The following is a 16,478-nucleotide window of genomic DNA, read 5'->3' on the forward strand; positions in this document are numbered from 1 at the left end:
CCAGGTGCCACTTAGACTCAGGTCCCAGGTGTCCCAGGTACCATCTCCTGTGGTGGTCCAGAGGATCAACTGATCCTGAATCCTGACAATTAGGTATTTGGGGAGATATTAAAAGAGGGCTGTACATAGATTTTTGGGATTATGTAGTTTTTCTCCTTAGTAAGAATGTCCTGTTCATATTCTTGGATTACTAGTAGAGTTAAAATTTCTAGATGTTCAGATTTTGGATCATGATCTAGTTTTGTGTAGATCTAGAATGTGATGGCTTTCTGCAATATAGTCTGTTCTGTCTAAGACAACTGTACCTCCGCCCTTATCTGCTGGTTTGAGAATACAGGCAGTCCCGGGTTACATACAAGATAGGGTCTGTAGGTTTGTTCTTAAGTTGAATTTGTATGTAAGTCGGAACTGTATATTTTATCATTGTAATCCCAGCCAGAACTTTTTTGGTCTCTGTGACAATTGGATTTTAAAAATGTTGGGTTGTCATAAGAACCAGGATTAACACTAAAGCTTCATTACAGACACCTGTGATAACTGTTACCGCTGATTATTGTAGCCTAGGACTAAAGCACAATAAATTACCAATATACAGAGGTCCGTTTGTAACTATGGGTCATATGTAAGTCGAGTGTTCTTAAGTAGGGGACCGCCTGTAATCGAGGGGTTCTGCATGAATAGTTTCAGGGATTTCTTTTCTCCTTTTTTGAGGTTGGGGTGCCTTTTATGAATTTGTCCAACTTTGCCTATAGCGGGCCCTGGACAAAAGAAAACTATAAAAATTTGATATTTCAGTGATCATAATGATATAAAAAGGGGGTGTGTCAATTCCTTTGCATTTGGATTTTTTTTCCAGTTTACTAGTCCATGCACAGAAAATTAAATGAGGCATTGCCAAAAGGAATTATGATTTGCCATCCAGATCACAAGCAATCATATGACTCTGTAAATGGAAAACTGGCTTTTAAGAAGTCACAAACAGGCAAAAAGTGAAAATGATGGGGTCCTGATAGTGTTAAGTTCCAGGCAATTTATTTTAAAGTATTCTTTACCTCCCAGTTTCTCCAATGAGGAGGAAAGTCTCCTGGAGCATAACTTAAAGGGGTTATCCGGGACTATAAAAATTCACCAGATGTTCCCAGTAGTCATCAATCATCACCCTAATGACCATGCCATACCTTGATTCAAACTTTGAATCCTCCCTGCATATGGGGTTACACATCAGCCTGCAAATGTTTACAATCTCAGCTTCCTGTATGGACGTTTTTGTGCTGCAGAAACTACACTCCCCACAGTGCATTGTGCTGTAAACACAGCAGGGAATGTATCCACCCATTCCAGCCTACACGGTGCTGGCAACCCCGCCCACTACACCTTCCAGGCTCTGCTGCATCCCGCCCACTACACCTTCCTGTTTCCTACACAGTGCACAGAGAATATTCCATCCTGTCCAGCTACTGAATCTTTCCTCAGCAAAGTGTCAGTCAGATTTTCAAGGCAAAGGCAATAGATCCCTCACACAATAAAATAATGGTAATGATAGCAAAGTGTTATGAATGATACTGTAATACTATACTATAAATTAGTATCTGTAACTGCAGGGCTTTATCTCTTAGTTCTATGCTATATGATATGCATCCTACTACACATCTATGTATATATTTATATCTAGGTATTATATATCAATCTGCTGTTTTTATCAAATTATCTATGTATATGTATATATATATATATATATATATATATATATATATATATATATATTCTATTTATCAAAGGACAGAACGTGAGAAGTGCAGTGTAAAGTGCTAAATGCACTAATGGGGACAGAATTCAATATCTGTTGCATTTGTAGAAGAGCTGACACTCTAATCATTCTAGTGCTGCCTCTGCAACATTTTGTGAAGCAAAAATCATCTTCCATGATATGATGCATTCTGTCCCTGGCATCGCAATAGTCTTTTGATCATGCCATGTCCGTCTCCTAGGATAATTGCAGCTGGTCTCATATAAATTCCTGCCCCCTGTGACCCTTGTCGGATCTTCAAGCCTTCTCCTGAAGAGAAAGCTCCCCTATTTATCCTGCGTTCCTGTGTGCCAGGCCATTCCTGTGTCTCCTGCGTTCCTGTGTGCCAGGCCGTTCCTGTGTGCCAGGCCGTTCCTGTGTCTCCTGCGTTCCTGTGTGCCAGGCCGTTCCTGTGTATCCTGCGTTCCTGTGTGCCAGGCCGTTCCTGTGTCTCCTGCGTTCCTGTGTGCCAGGCCGTTCCTGTGTCTCCTGCGTTCCTGTGTGCCAGGCCGTTCCTGTGTATCCTGCGTTCCTGTGTGCCAGGCCGTTCCTGTGTATCCTGCGTTCCTGTGTGCCAGGCCGTTCCTGTGTCTCCTGCGTTCCTGTGTGCCAGGCCGTTCCTGTGTCTCCTGCGTTCCTGTGTGCCAGGCCGTTCCTGTGTCTCCTGCGTTCCTGTGTGCCAGGCCGTTCCTGTGTCTCCTGCGTTCCTGTGTGCCAGGCCGTTCCTGTGTCTCCTGCGTTCCTGTGTGCCAGGCCGTTCCTGTGTCTCCTGCGTTCCTGTGTGCCAGGCCGTTCCGGTGTCTCCTGCGTTCCTGTGTGCCAGGCCGTTCCTGTGTCTCCTGCGTTCCTGTGTGCCAGGCCGTTCCTGTGTCTCCTGCGTTCCTGTGTGCCAGGCCGTTCCTGTGTCTCCTGCGTTCCTGTGTGCCAGGCCGTTCCTGTGTATCCTGCGTTCCTGTGTGCCAGGCAGTTCCTGTATTCCTGATCCATGTTCCAGCTCCTGCGATTCCTAGTGTCCTAGTGTGCCTTTCTGTTTTATTCTCCTGCCATCACCCCGGGTACAGATTGTCTCCTGCATTACTACCTTGGCAGCCACCACGGGCTAGTCGCACCTGCGGAACGACCTGGTGGTACCCTGCCGCAGCAAGACCATGTGCCAGGCCAGATGCTGGGGCCCATGACACAGCTGGCCCCATAGTAGCTGCTATGGCTACTACTACTGTATGTATGCCCCTGATTTGTTCTATATATTATATATATATATATATTTTTTACTCTATATTCATCCTCTAAGGCCCATGAAGTAGATGACTTACTTTATGAAGAAGTTGTGCTTCCAGAGTCTGATGTTGAATTCGTTTTGTATTCTGAATTGTTGAATTCATAACACTGTAAGCTCTTGTGTCACCTCCTCATCCTCATAGACTGTAAGCTCTTGTGTCACCCCCTCATCCTCATAGACTGTAAGTTCTTGTGTCACCCCCTCATCTTCATAGACTGTAAGCTCTTGTGTCCCCCCTCATCCTCATAGACTGTAAGCTCTTGTGTCACCTCCTCATCCGCATAGACTGTAAGTTCTTGTGTCACCCCCTCATCTTCATAGACTGTAAGCTCTTGTGTCCCCCCTCATCCTCATAGACTGTAAGCTCTTGTGTCACCTCCTCATCCGCATAGACTGTAAGTTCTTGTGTCACCCCCTCATCTTCATAGACTGTAAGCTCTTGTGTCCCCCCTCATCCTCATAGACTGTAAGCTCTTGTGTCACCCCCTCATCCTCATAGACTGTAAGCTCTTGTGTCCTCCTCATCCTCATAGACTGTAAGCTCTTGTGTCACCCCCTCATCCTCATACACTGTAAGCTCTTGTGTCCTCCTCATCCTCATAGACTGTAAGCTCTTGTGTCACCTTCTCATCCTCATAGACTGTAAGCTCTTGTGTCACCCCCTTCATCCTCATAGACTGTAAGCTCTTGTGTCACTCCCTCATCCTCATAGACTGTAAGCTCTTGTGTCCTCCTCATCCTCCTAGACTGTAAGCTCTTGTGTCATCTCCTCATCCTGTGTTTTCATTTTAATTTTTCACTCCACAAAATATATAATTTTTTTATTTTTACACATACAGGGCTGTGATCTGCTTAACAAATTGCACTGCATAGTGATGGTATTTAATATTCCATGCCGTGCACTGTGAAGCGGGAAAAAAAATTCGACATGCCGTGAAAATTGTGAAACAGACATTTGAGTCCTTTTCTTGTGGGCTTGGATTTTACGGCTTTCACTGTGTGTCCCAAATGAAATGTCTAATTTATTCTTTTGGTCAGTACGATCACAGGGACACCAAATGTGTTTTATAATGTTTTTATACATTTACAAAAATTAAAACCTGTGGGTGGTGTCATTTTGTGCGACTTTTGATGGCGTTTTCAATGCTACCATTTTTAGGACTGTCCAACCTTTTGATCACTTTTTATTGAATTTTTAAATTTTTCAAAATGGCAAAAAAATTCCGACTTTGGGTGGTATTTTCTGTTACCCCCAAACATATAAAAAACGAGGGGCTCGATGAGGTCCCATGTACCTCCGACGGAGCCATTAGAGTAATGGAACAGACCGCTGTGCATGACCGGTTTGCTCCATTCATCTCTATGGAGCTGACAGAGATTGCTGGGCGCTGCGCTCAGCAATCTCCGTCAGCTCCATAGAGATGAGTGGAGCAGAACCGTCATGCCCGGACGTCTGCTCCATTACTCTGATGAGCAGTCTGCAAGTAATTGCAATCATTTCAGTGCTTGTATACCAGAAACTGGCATACAAGCACTATATAAATTCCACCATACACTGTGTACCTATAGGGGGGTGGTCATGTATGTTATGGCTCATATGTGACCTATGACTAATAAACATGGACCATGCCATAGGGGTGATGGGGCTATGACATTTTGTTTTGGGATGTGTGTGGTCACATATGTAATGGAGAGGATTGTCACATATGAGGTCCATGTCATATGTGACAAAAGAAAAATATTAAATGGACCTCATATGTGTCAATGACCTCCATTACACGGGCCACCCACAGCCCAAGACAAAATTACATAAGGCATATTAGGTATATATACATACATTAACAAAATAAGGTAATTTGCTCTTGTAATAATCTCTATTCTCGTCCAATTCTCAAGCCCAGCAAGCCACTCCGCACCTAAGCAAGCAAGCTGGGCTGTGATTGGACGAGAATACGCAGCAGCGGACGTGCCATGCGCAACCCGGCATTGCAGATTATTAATATTCCGGGCATGCGCAGTGGGCGCATCGAAGCGCTGCCTCTACTGCGCATGCGTCGGACAGATGCAGTCTTCCCCGCCCGTCCAGTGACGAAGAGGAGAAGACTCCGCCTATCCGTCCCGAGGGCGGCAACGTTTGGAAGCGAGAGCTGTGGACGTGACGTCAGCGGAAGTGAAGAAAGAAGAAGACGCAATGTCACGTGACCGGCTCCGGATCGAGGGGAACCAGCCACTTCGGGAACGGTAAGTATATTAGAAAGTTAGTTAATGCACCCATAGCTTTAGATTAGTCAGGGGAACCTAGGTCCCGGACAACCCCTTTAAAGAAAAGCTACCATAAAAATACATCATGATTAGAGATGAGCGAGCACTAAAATGCTCGGGTGCTCGTTATTCGAGACGAACTTTTCCAGATGCTCGAGTGCTCGTCTCGAATAACGAGCCCCATTGAAGTCAATGGGAGACCCGAGCATTTTTCAAAGGGACCATGGTTCGGGAATAAAATGTGTTAATTAACTGAAAAAGAATGTCTTCTGATAAGTTAGCAGATGTATGCAAACATCTGCAATCTATTCTTCACTGTTACGTGCGTATATTATCTCCCGACAAGTTAACAGATGTGAAGAACAGTGAAGAATAGAATAAAAACAGTGAACACAGGATGATTTAAGTGAAAAACGCAGTGAAGAATAGATTACAGATGTTCTGCACATCTGCTTACTTGTCGGGGTGATACGCTGTCCCGGGATCCGCTCCTCTTCTTCCACTGAAGTCTCCCCCGGGCTGCCCGATGTCTGTGTCCCCCGGGCTGCCCGATGTCTGTGTCCCCCGGGCTGCCCGATGTCTGTGTCCCCCGGGCTGCCCGATGTCTGTGTCCCCCGGGCTGCCCGATGTCTGTGTCCCCCGGGCTGCCCGATGTCTGTGTCCCCCGGGCTGCCCGATGTCTGTCTCCCCCGTGGTGCTGCCCGATGTCTGTCTCCCCCGTGGTGCTGCCCGATGTCTGTCTCCCCCGTGGTGCTGCCCGATGTATGTCTCCCTGCTGCTTGATGTCTCCCTGCTGCCGTTCCGCGCATATCTTCCGACAGGTAAGCAGATGTGCCGAACATCTGTAATCTATTCTTCACTGTGTTCTTCACTGTGTTTTTAACTTAAATGATCCTGTGTTCACTGTGTTCACTGTTTTTATTCTATTCTTCATTGTTCTTCACTGTGTTTTTTTAATTAAATGCTCGATCTCGAGCAGGGGAAATACTCGTCCGAGCAACGAGCCGTTTCGAGTACCTTAATACTCGAACGAGCATCAAGCTCGAACGAGTATACTCGCTCATCTCTAATCATGATAATTCAGGGACACTTACTCATGTATGGTAATCCTCTTATATTTGTTATCCATGGCCTCCTTCCTTCTAAAATAAAATTTTAAAATTATGTTAATGAGTCTCGGAGAGACCTGCTCTGCTCATTGTAACAGCCTTTGAATCTACAGCAATGATGGATTTTGGAAACACCCTTGTGAGGGTGAGGCCCTTCACAATCTAAAAGTTGATTTTAGAAGGAAGAAGGCCATGGATAATAAACATAAAAAGATCACAACAGTCACAATTCCTGAATCTATAAATGTCCCTGGTGCTCGAATTTTATGGTAGATTTCCTTTAAGTTGACTGACAGGCTCCTGTTAAATAGAAATATAAGAGTGTTCTTTTGGCCTGTGTATGGAATAGTTCATTCAACACAGTATTACACACTTCCTGACAAAGCTTAGGCAAAACTAGCGTCGGTTCAGGACAACAGGGAACTTACAAGTCAGCCCAACAAGAATAAGTCATGTAAATACATCAGTCGTAAGATAACAGGTAACATATTGGGTAAGTAATTATATTGAGTCGCTGTATTAAATTTGTCGCAAGCAGTAACACGGCCCTTTAGGTGCACCTTTTTTCTGTGTTATCGGCACAGTGCAGCCATGACACGAAACTGCACAGCGCTGCACAGAGCTTGCCAAATCATTCCCAGTCCCCATGGGCTCACAATCTAATCAATCGACCAGAATGTTTTGGAGTGTGGAAGGAAACAGGAGGACTTGGAGGAAACCAGCACAAACACGGAGAGAACATACAAACTTTTTGCAGATGTTGACCCTGGCACTTGAACCCAAGTCCCCAGCGCTGTAATGCTAACCACTAAGCCACCATTCTGACATCAAGCATGATCTACAAGAAGCCTTATGACATGATGTGGGATTAAAACGAAACCAGTATATCTATTCCAGAAGGAACAGGCTCCCAACTGTAGACAGCACTGTTTCGACCAGATTGGGTCTCCTTAGTACAACGTAGAGAGTTAATCCATATCATAAGGCTTCTTGTAGGTCATGCTTGATGTCACGGGAGCTGCCTTACAAGAGGCGTGGTTTTCCTTAACCCATCCTGGAAATCTTTGCATATTTTCCCAGAATCCCCCTAGTGGAGCATCCATGGCTATAAGACTCCACACGCCTACATTGTGGTCTTATTTGGCAGCCTCCGTAAGGAGAACTCTTACTTCCCCTCCCTAGAATTATGACATACAAGGTATCTGAACTAATCTCTGGTGAATTTACTCAGAATGGAGAGTCAGCGCCATCTAGTGATTGTGAATGGTATGTCATCACTATTGGTGTAACCCATCCGTGAACTAAAAGAAGAACTAAACCAAAAACAACATGCCCTACAAACATGAAGAAGCATAGTATTTATAGTGGTTGTACACACAAAACTCTAGAAAATGTCTAATAGATACCAGCAATAATTTCATTTTCATATAAGGACACAAATATTGTGTTGTACAAGTGTGAGCAGCCTTTAAGTTGAAAAGGTGAGTATGGAGGGCACAGCCAAAATCACACAGGTGATTGATGTTGAAAAAAAAGAGTGGACCTAGAAAAATAAAGAAAGAAGTATGTATACAGTATGTGTCTTTGGAAACAACACTTATGTTTGTTACAAACACACCATAAAGATAATACATTATAGACAGAAAATGCACTTTCAGTGACCCTGTAAATGTGAAAAAGTAAATGTGCCCCAATGTTTGTTTAAACTTAATCTTATGCATTAGATTGTCAGTTTCGATGGATATTACAGGTAAGAACTACTTTGTGTGCAATATAATGTTGGGGGTTAAGACGGGTCTTTCCTTGTCTGAGTATTATGGTTTCTTAAACAGGTACATGACTATTTGTTTTAAGGGAAAGAATTTCACTATGACCCTTTTCATGATGCGTAGGCCTTGTATGGAGGGGGCTTACTTGCAGAGTACTGCTGTTTTATGCGCCCGCTGCTAACACCTGCAATGGTGATATTGATGGGTAGGTAGCTCTGTGGTAATGGTCCTTGGCTGATGTTGTGTTTGTGAGGGCCTGTGATGGAGGTTGGGGCAGACAAAACACAGAGATTTCAAGTTACAAGCAAGGAATTACAATCATCCACAAGGTGAAGGCACATTACATATACAGTAGAAGGCGAGAGAGACATCAGATGGCAAAAGGTTTCCAAACAGAAGGTGACATAGATAAATCAGGCAGTAGAACTCCTGTTCCTCTATAAGGCATACACAGGCACTTCTTAAAATACTGAATTGGCTGAACCAAGGCTCAGAAAGGTCCCTTCTTAGGCCGCGGTCACACGTACCGCTAGACGTCCGTTCATAAGGCGACGCTAGCGCACAGGGGGAGGTCCTCGGCCCGAACGCGTTTTACAAATAGTAAAAACATAAAGCTGATATATAGGTAATGTTAGTTAGTAACTAATTTGGGAGGTACAACTTTACGTCAGAAAGGAGATTATTTCGATTTTAGTTTTTTTTAATAAATAAATATAAAACATATCAACCAAAATTTACCACAGAAATGAAGTACAATGGGTGACATGTATCATAGTTTATTTTTTCTTTGGAGAATTTTTGAGGCCGCGGTCACACGTACCGCTAGGCGTCCGTTCATAACGCGACGCTAGTGCACAGGGGGAGGTCCTCGGCCGCGAACACACATGCGTTTCCAGAACAACAATCGCATGCGTTTCCCCGGAAACGCATGTGCGTTCGGCCCGAGGACCTCCCCCTGTGCACTAGTGTCGCGTTATGATGGACGCCTAGCGGTAGGTGTGACTGCGGCCTGAGACGTTCGGCAGCTCTTTTTAGAGCCTTTTGTATGATCATGTCTTTTTTCCTGTGATACATTTGATAGTTTTTCCTATCCTGGCAGGCACAAATTTTTGCTTCTTTTTGAGACTTTTTGTTGCAAATGTCTCAAATCCACATGGACACAAGCCACGTGAGGGGTTATATGCAGGAGTGGACACTACTGTTAAATTTGTATTTGAGGCTGTGTCCTGCATTTTTAAGCACTGTAGTCACACCCCAGGGAGATGACGATATATGAGGCTGCGGTCACAGGTCGTGTTATGGGTGCGGTCACACATTGCATATTGATTGTGTTTTGAAATACACCACAACAGCTGAGGAGAGGTGATTTGCCTAATTTTATCGCTGTTAACATGTGCAATTACAAATGCATAGTAAACACGATTTTAACACATGCGTTAACGTCACGTTTATGTTGTATCTTGTAAATGCAAATGTTAACACTAATGTAATAAGGCAAATCACCTCTCCTCAGCTGTTGTAGTGTATTTCAAAACACAATCAATATGCAACGTGTGACCGCACCCTTAAGCCGGCGCCACACGTGGCGCTTTTGTCTGCGTTTGCAAACGCAAACGCAGACAAAGTCGCGCCCACCGGGGCGGGCCTCGGCCCGATCGCATCGGCGTTTCTATGGAAACGCCTGCGATCGGGAACGAGCCGCCGGTGTTTTGTGTTAATTTAACGCGAAACACCGGCGGCTCGTTCCCGATCGCAGGCGTTTCCATAGAAACGCCGATGCGATCGGGCCGAGGCCCGCCCCGGTGGGCGCGACTTTGTCTGCGTTTGTGTTTGCAAGCGCAGACAAAGCGCCCTGTGTGGCGCCGGCCTTAGAAGTAACCAATAAATTAAAAAAATGTAAATGAAAAGATTTCTGAATTTTCAAAAAACAGATTACAGTGCAAAATTTAAAACATTTAAAGCATCTCCATAAAAAATCCTTCCTTTGCACCTGTCCTGAATCAGTTGCATATTTGCGCCTGAGGGCGCATTCACACGTTGCGTTTTGACCTGCGTTTTCATTGCGTTTGAAACGCATATACAACAGCTGAGGAGGGGTGATTTGCCTAATTTCATCACTGTTAACGCATGTGTTAACAAAACGCATCGTAAACGCGATGTTAACGCATGCGTTAACAAAGCGTTAACGCATGCGTTTTGTTAACGCATGCGTTAACATTGCGTTTACAAACGTAAACGGTAATGCAATTAGGCAAATTACCTCACATCAGCTGTTGTATATGCGTTCCAAACGCAATGAAAACGCAACCAAAACGCAACGTGTGAACGCGCCCTGAGGGCGCGTTCACACGTTGCATTTTGACCAGCATTTTCATTGCGTTAGAAACGCATATACAACAGCTGAGGAGAGGTTATTTGCCTAATTACATCACTGTTAACGTTTCCGTTTACAAAACGCATCGTAAACGCGATGTTAACGCATACAATAACATTGCGTTAACGCATGTGTTTTGTTAAATGTTAATGTAATTAGGCAAATCACCTCTCATCAGCTGTTGTATATGCGTTTCAAACGCAATGAAAACACGACCAAAACGCAACGTGTGAACGCGCCCTGAAAAGTTGCAAAAATAAGCAAAGAAAGTGATACATAAGTTCATAAGTTTTCGCTCATTTCTCACTCTATACCTTCAAAAATCCATAACTTTTTTATTTTCTCGATTACAGAGCTATGTGAAGTCTTATTTTCTGCGTAACAAATTTAACTTCTCATTGAGATTATTTATTATTCCATGCCTTGTACTGGGAAGCTAGAAAACTGTTCCAAATGTGGTAACATTGGCAAATAACACATTTGTGTCACTTTCTTGTGGGCTGAGTTTTGGCTCGGTACCATCGCAATAATACCAAATTTGTAGAGGTTTTATTGTGTTTTAATACATTTTTAGAGATTAAATGAATGTGTACAAAAAAACATTTTGCCATCTTCTGCCGCTAATAACTTTTTCATACTTTGGTGCACGGAGCTGTATGAGGTGTAATTTTTTTTGCGAAATGAGCCGTCGTTTTCATTGCTACCATTTTGAGGACTATGCAACATTTTATGTGATGTAAAATGGTGTAAAAATAGCTTTTCAGACATTTGGGCGCTATTTTCCGTTCACCAACGGCAATAAATAGTTTTATAATTTGGTAGAACGGCTCATTGTAACTAAACTGCAGAAACCAGACAGCCTCGGGTCTGACGAAGACCCAATCAATCGCTGCTCCCCGTTGACGTGTCAGGGAGCAACGATCGGGGCAAAGATTTTGGCCCCCACGTGCTGCCATAGGCAGGGATCATCCCCGTGATCGGAAGAAATGTGGTACTTACCGGAGACATGTTCAATACACTTATTTATTGTGGCAGAAGTAACAGGACAAAGTGAGGAGCTGCCTCGCCGAGGCGACAGGCCATTTGGCGCTTTCAAATGCGTTTTCTCATACACATACAGCATATATACATTGCATATATGTACAATGTGCAGCATAATATGTACATAATGGTGCACATCCTCGACTTTTTAGTTTGTCAGGTTAGATGATGGGGCCCCTGACACTGTGGGTCCCATAGCAGCTGCTATGGCTGCTATCACTGTAGATACGCCCCTGCATCTGGCCCATAATGTATGGAAATGTGTATGAAGAGAAGGTATAGTACGTGCCTAAATTGGGGGCAGGGGGTTGGGATTAGGGTTGTGAGAAGGGCGGGGCTTGTGATATGAAACATTTGATTATAAACATTACTGTACGTATATAGCTTTCTATATCGTTTACTACACTCTTACAACCTGTCTGGAATTCTTTTTTTATATTTCACAGCAAATCGATCAAAACTGCAAAATTCTGCTATCCCTGTACCCGACACTAGTTGTGCACAGGAAAAAGCGCAGAAACTAAACTTATCGCGGATCCTGCCAGCAGATGGCGCTCACGTGTCACTACAGAATCACGTGATTGTAGTATTCCAGGGCCCGGAAGAGGAAATAAGCGCCGGAAGTTGCCGGGTGACCTGAGCGGCATTGAAGCGCAGGGCGACAAGGTGAGGGCGGAGATGTGGCGGGGGTCGTGCACTGTCTCCCCGGTGGAGCGGGTTGTTGTCTGTGCTGATGTGTGGGGCGTCGCTGCCCCGGTCATGGCAGTGTCTGTGCTGCCAGTGTGTGACCTTATAACCACCAAGGTCTCCGCCATAGCAATGCTGCATATTACAGGGGAGGCTGCACTGTCCCCACACTAATTCCTGCAGGGCTAGGATGCCCCCTCCTGACCTGTAAGCACACATACATGTGTGTAACTCACTGGTCCATGGATTTATTACAGTTATCTGCAATGCTCCATATTTGTTACATATTATATGTGCTGCAGCTTTCTCAGACCGTCCGCAGCCAGTCTAAGTAATTTGGCCTTGTCATGTCCCAACACTAGCAGTCTGTTACTTAAAGGGGTGGTCCAGGATAAGTATTGCTGTCACTTTACTGTGTATTGTTCAGCAGTTGTACTTTATATTGCAGATACCAACACGGTTCATTTTAATGGACCACAACCGCATACAGGTGACTAGTCACATGTATGTAGCACCGGTGCTTGCCAGGCCTGAAGCTGAAGATTGGGGTTACCAGACCTGTGCTTTTCTGAAATTTATCACTTACTTACATAGGTGTTAATGGAACCTGGAGACCCTCAGGCTCATTTGCATACAGGCTTTCCTTTTGCTGGTAGTTGCCCTTTAAAGTAAATCTACCATCATAATCCATCAAGATAAACCATGGACACTTACTCATAGATCCAGGCACCATGACTGTGTTAATCTTCTAGTATTTGTTATCCGTGTTCTCCTTCCTTCTAAAACAAACATGTAAGATTATGCTAATGAGCCCGAGGGCTCTGCAGATTTACAATAAGCAGTGAAATGAGACCTGATCATTGTTACAACCAGTGAAAAGACATCCCTGAGGGAAACACCCTCCAGAGCCCTTCAGTCTCCTTAGCATAATTTGAAAAGTTAATTTTGGGGAAAAAGGAGGTAATTGATAACAAATATAAGATTACCACAGTCGCGGTGCCTGCATCTATGAGTAAGTGTTCCTGGTTTATTATGATGGATTTTGCTGGTAGATTTTATATAAAGCATTACAGAGGTTTTCCATAAATGTGGACCTCCTCCTGCCACGGCTAGAGGTCTGGGTAAGGATGAAAATATATAATGGTTCCTGTGTCACTCCACTACTCCCTTTAGGCCCTGCACCTAACCAGAAGTTCAAGGAGGTCACGAGGCCTGCTACATTCAATGACTGGCCTGCTTCGACATTGGATGTAATTTCTGGTTTAGAGGGTATGTCACTTCGTGTTGTCTCTGCTTCTGACGAGGCCAGTTATTGCATGAAGTGGGTCCTGTGAACCCCTGTGACTTATGATTGGCTGCAGGGTCCAAAACCAGAAGTATAAGTGATGCAAGATCTGGAGCTTGGTAAGTTTGTTTGTGTTTTTAGTACATTGGACCCTTGGGGGGGTTTTCAGATTCATGTAAAATCCCTTCAGTGTTTTACAAGCATGTGTCTCTAATTTAGCAAGTTAGAAGTCTGGAGATGACCATTCCACATACATTTCTGAGTTCCTTCTCGCAGATTGTGGGTGGATAACATAGAGATCAGTAGTGTCTTGTAGCAAAATTGTTGCATGGGTTAGGCCTTTTTGGAAGGGCGGCAAGAGCATCAAAAACGGCAGAGGACTGGATGACCCCTTTAAGGAATTTAAATGATTTTGATTTCTCTGTAGCATTCTTTTTGTAGCAAGCTGACATTCAGACATTAATCATGTTCATGTCCATTCTCCTGGTACACTTTGAAGAAATCTCACCATGTTATGTTAAATATTTCTATTTCTATCCTCTCGTTTTCAGAAAGTATACCATGGGTGGGCTACACTTTGGAAACCTTGCCAAGGTTCGGCATATTATCACCTTCACGCTATCTCCATTTGAACAAAGAGCTTTTGCTAATGTCCTCTCTAAAGGGCTTCCCAATGTGTGGAGAAGGTTCTCATCCAACATCCTGACCATAGGACCACGTAAGTTTTGTTCCTAGTTACTATGTTATATAGTGCAAACGTATTCGGTGACCACTAATATTAATCTTCTTAAGAGTAACATAGTTAATTTGCCTTTGCTTTCATTATTTTTGTAGTGGAGACTGGTAGGTAGTGGTAGACACACAATAGGGTTATGGGTACAAAGTTGTGCTCCTATATCCCATGAGTATAAGGTCACAGCTTCGACCTAACAGTTGGAAGATCTGCAAATCTGCTTTTTTTTTTTTTGAGACAAGAGACACAACTTAAAAGCACTGTGCCCCAGTACAAAATCTGTACCAGACCCCCCCCCCCCTCCTCCCATTTATAATTCATCTTCTATAGTACTGGTCTTATCATACAGGGAAGAGCCATTGTTTTACTATAGTAAATGTAGTAGCACAGTGTAACCTGAGTATATGCAGGGCCCATTCAAACTCCACTCCCTCATGAATGTACACACTCCATTTGGTACAAATTACTGTAAATTACAAAAAAGGTACAAAAAGTTCACCTCTATGAGCATCTGTCAGGGCAATTTTTACCCTGTACCAAGTCCCTCCGTGGGCACTATTAAAAAAAAAAAAAAAAAACTTTTTACTTGCGTAGAGATGGGTCCATCTCTAGTGCTCCCTGTACCAGGGCAGTACACCCTGGCTTCATTGCACAATAACTGTGAAGTGGCACGGGGAGCACTGGAACAAGGTAAGTAAAAATATTTTTTTACTTTTTCCAGCGCCCATTTGAAAAAGGACGATAAACCACCGGTCTATAAGGTCGTGTGGGTGGGTTGTTGTCCCAAATAGCTCTGACAAGGGAAACCCTGTCTTACCCCCCCCCCCCCCCATCAATTATGGAAATGGTCCTGCCATGATCAGATTGTATGACCACTTGCTTGGAAAGATTTAAGAGACAAAAATGTTGGTCTTTTAAAGTTGGCATACAGGAGCTTCACTGTTAATTATTATATTTTATCTATCTCTGACCTTAATATTTTGTTACAAAATACATCATGAGATTAGTAAGTCCACTGAATGCAAACAAGAGTTTCATAAAACTGTACTGACCCCTCCAGTTCTGCCAGGTCACTAACAGTATAGGGATCTAGTGCCCATGGTCACAGAGCTGAACTATGTGGAAGTAAAGCACATTCTGGCAGCCCAGATCTAGCCAGGCATCTAATATGTACAGGATTCTTCAGACATCCATATGAGAAAATGCGTGCAGGGATCTCTCTAAAATGACATTCAAAACCAAATACATGCATTTGTTTTTTTTAACCACCTCCTACCTGATCTGTGTGTAAGCTGTAATGAAGTTGCATTATAACAGAATTATGTAACGTCTGACCTTTGTATTTTGCAGCCTTTGCGTTGGCATACTTGGTCTACAACTGGGGAACCCATGAACACGACAGACTCAAGAGGAAGGATGTGTCCTTGTATGAAAATGACCAGTGAAACCTTCAGTATGTCCATCCTCTCGCAAAGTCTAAGACTCTGGCAATGCTGCATTGTGTGAAAAGGATTATTTATTGCAGCATAAAAGCTGACTTTCACATAATAAAATTCTTTATCCTTCCTTGTGTCTTTATCTTATAATTTTTGTATAGTTCATGTAATCTCGAGGATGGTTTTATTCTACTTTTGGTACAAGAAACATTTTTTTGGTTGGTTTATTTTTGTGATGGTGGCTTTTCCTGGACCTACCAAGGCCCAGATGAACTTCATAGATCAGAGGCAATCAGTAGACTGCAGTTTAGTAAGCACTGAATTATACAGTGTACAGTATGAGACTGTAGACCCGTGGAACTCGCTTCAACATGGATTATTATTATGTTGAATTTAGCTTAACGGAAACCTACCACTTCCGATGGTGCTCCTAAGCAGCAAATGCTGTGCACCAGCTCATGGTGAGCTAGTGCCGGCGCTTATCTTCGCTATGTTCTTAAACGGTTTTAAGGCATTTAAACACTTTATTAATCTTTTATATCCGAAGTAGCTTCCCCGCACCGTGGTCTGTGCTCGGCGCATATACACTCACCGGCCACTTTATTAGGTACACCATGCTAGTAACGGGTTGGACCCCCTTTTGCCTTTTGAACTCCCTCAATTCTTCGTGGCATAGACTCAACAAGGTGCTGGAAGCATTCCTCAGAGATTTTGGTC

At 43.7% G+C, this 16,478-nt stretch overlaps 1 protein-coding gene across 2 annotated transcripts; it reads left to right on the top strand.

Moving 5' to 3' along the window:
- The first annotated feature begins 12,130 nt into the window (after positions 1 to 12,130).
- UQCRQ (ubiquinol-cytochrome c reductase complex III subunit VII) lies at positions 12,131 to 15,891 on the top strand. 2 transcript variants are annotated; one of them, XM_072146090.1, is made up of 3 exons: positions 12,131 to 12,286; positions 14,144 to 14,310; positions 15,676 to 15,891. In XM_072146090.1, the coding sequence occupies exons 2-3, from the start codon at positions 14,154 to 14,156 to the stop codon at positions 15,768 to 15,770; spliced, it is 252 nt and encodes an 83-aa protein (XP_072002191.1). In that variant the 5' UTR covers positions 12,131 to 12,286; positions 14,144 to 14,153; the 3' UTR covers positions 15,771 to 15,891. The 2 variants fall into 2 exon arrangements, with proteins under 2 accessions (XP_072002191.1, XP_072002190.1); XM_072146089.1 differs by lacking the exon at positions 12,131 to 12,286 and adding an exon at positions 12,483 to 12,514.
- The last annotated feature ends 587 nt before the right edge of the window (positions 15,892 to 16,478 follow it).

Source organism: Engystomops pustulosus, chromosome 4, assembly GCF_040894005.1.
Source record: "Engystomops pustulosus chromosome 4, aEngPut4.maternal, whole genome shotgun sequence".
Classification (NCBI taxonomy): Eukaryota; Metazoa; Chordata; class Amphibia; order Anura; family Leptodactylidae; genus Engystomops; species Engystomops pustulosus.

Bases quoted from the DNA above. Each gene is read 5' to 3' on its own strand.
- UQCRQ (XM_072146089.1), top strand. The intron at 14,311-15,675 runs GTAAGTTTTGTT...TGTATTTTGCAG, and splicing joins CATCCTGACCATAGGACCAC to CCTTTGCGTTGGCATACTTG.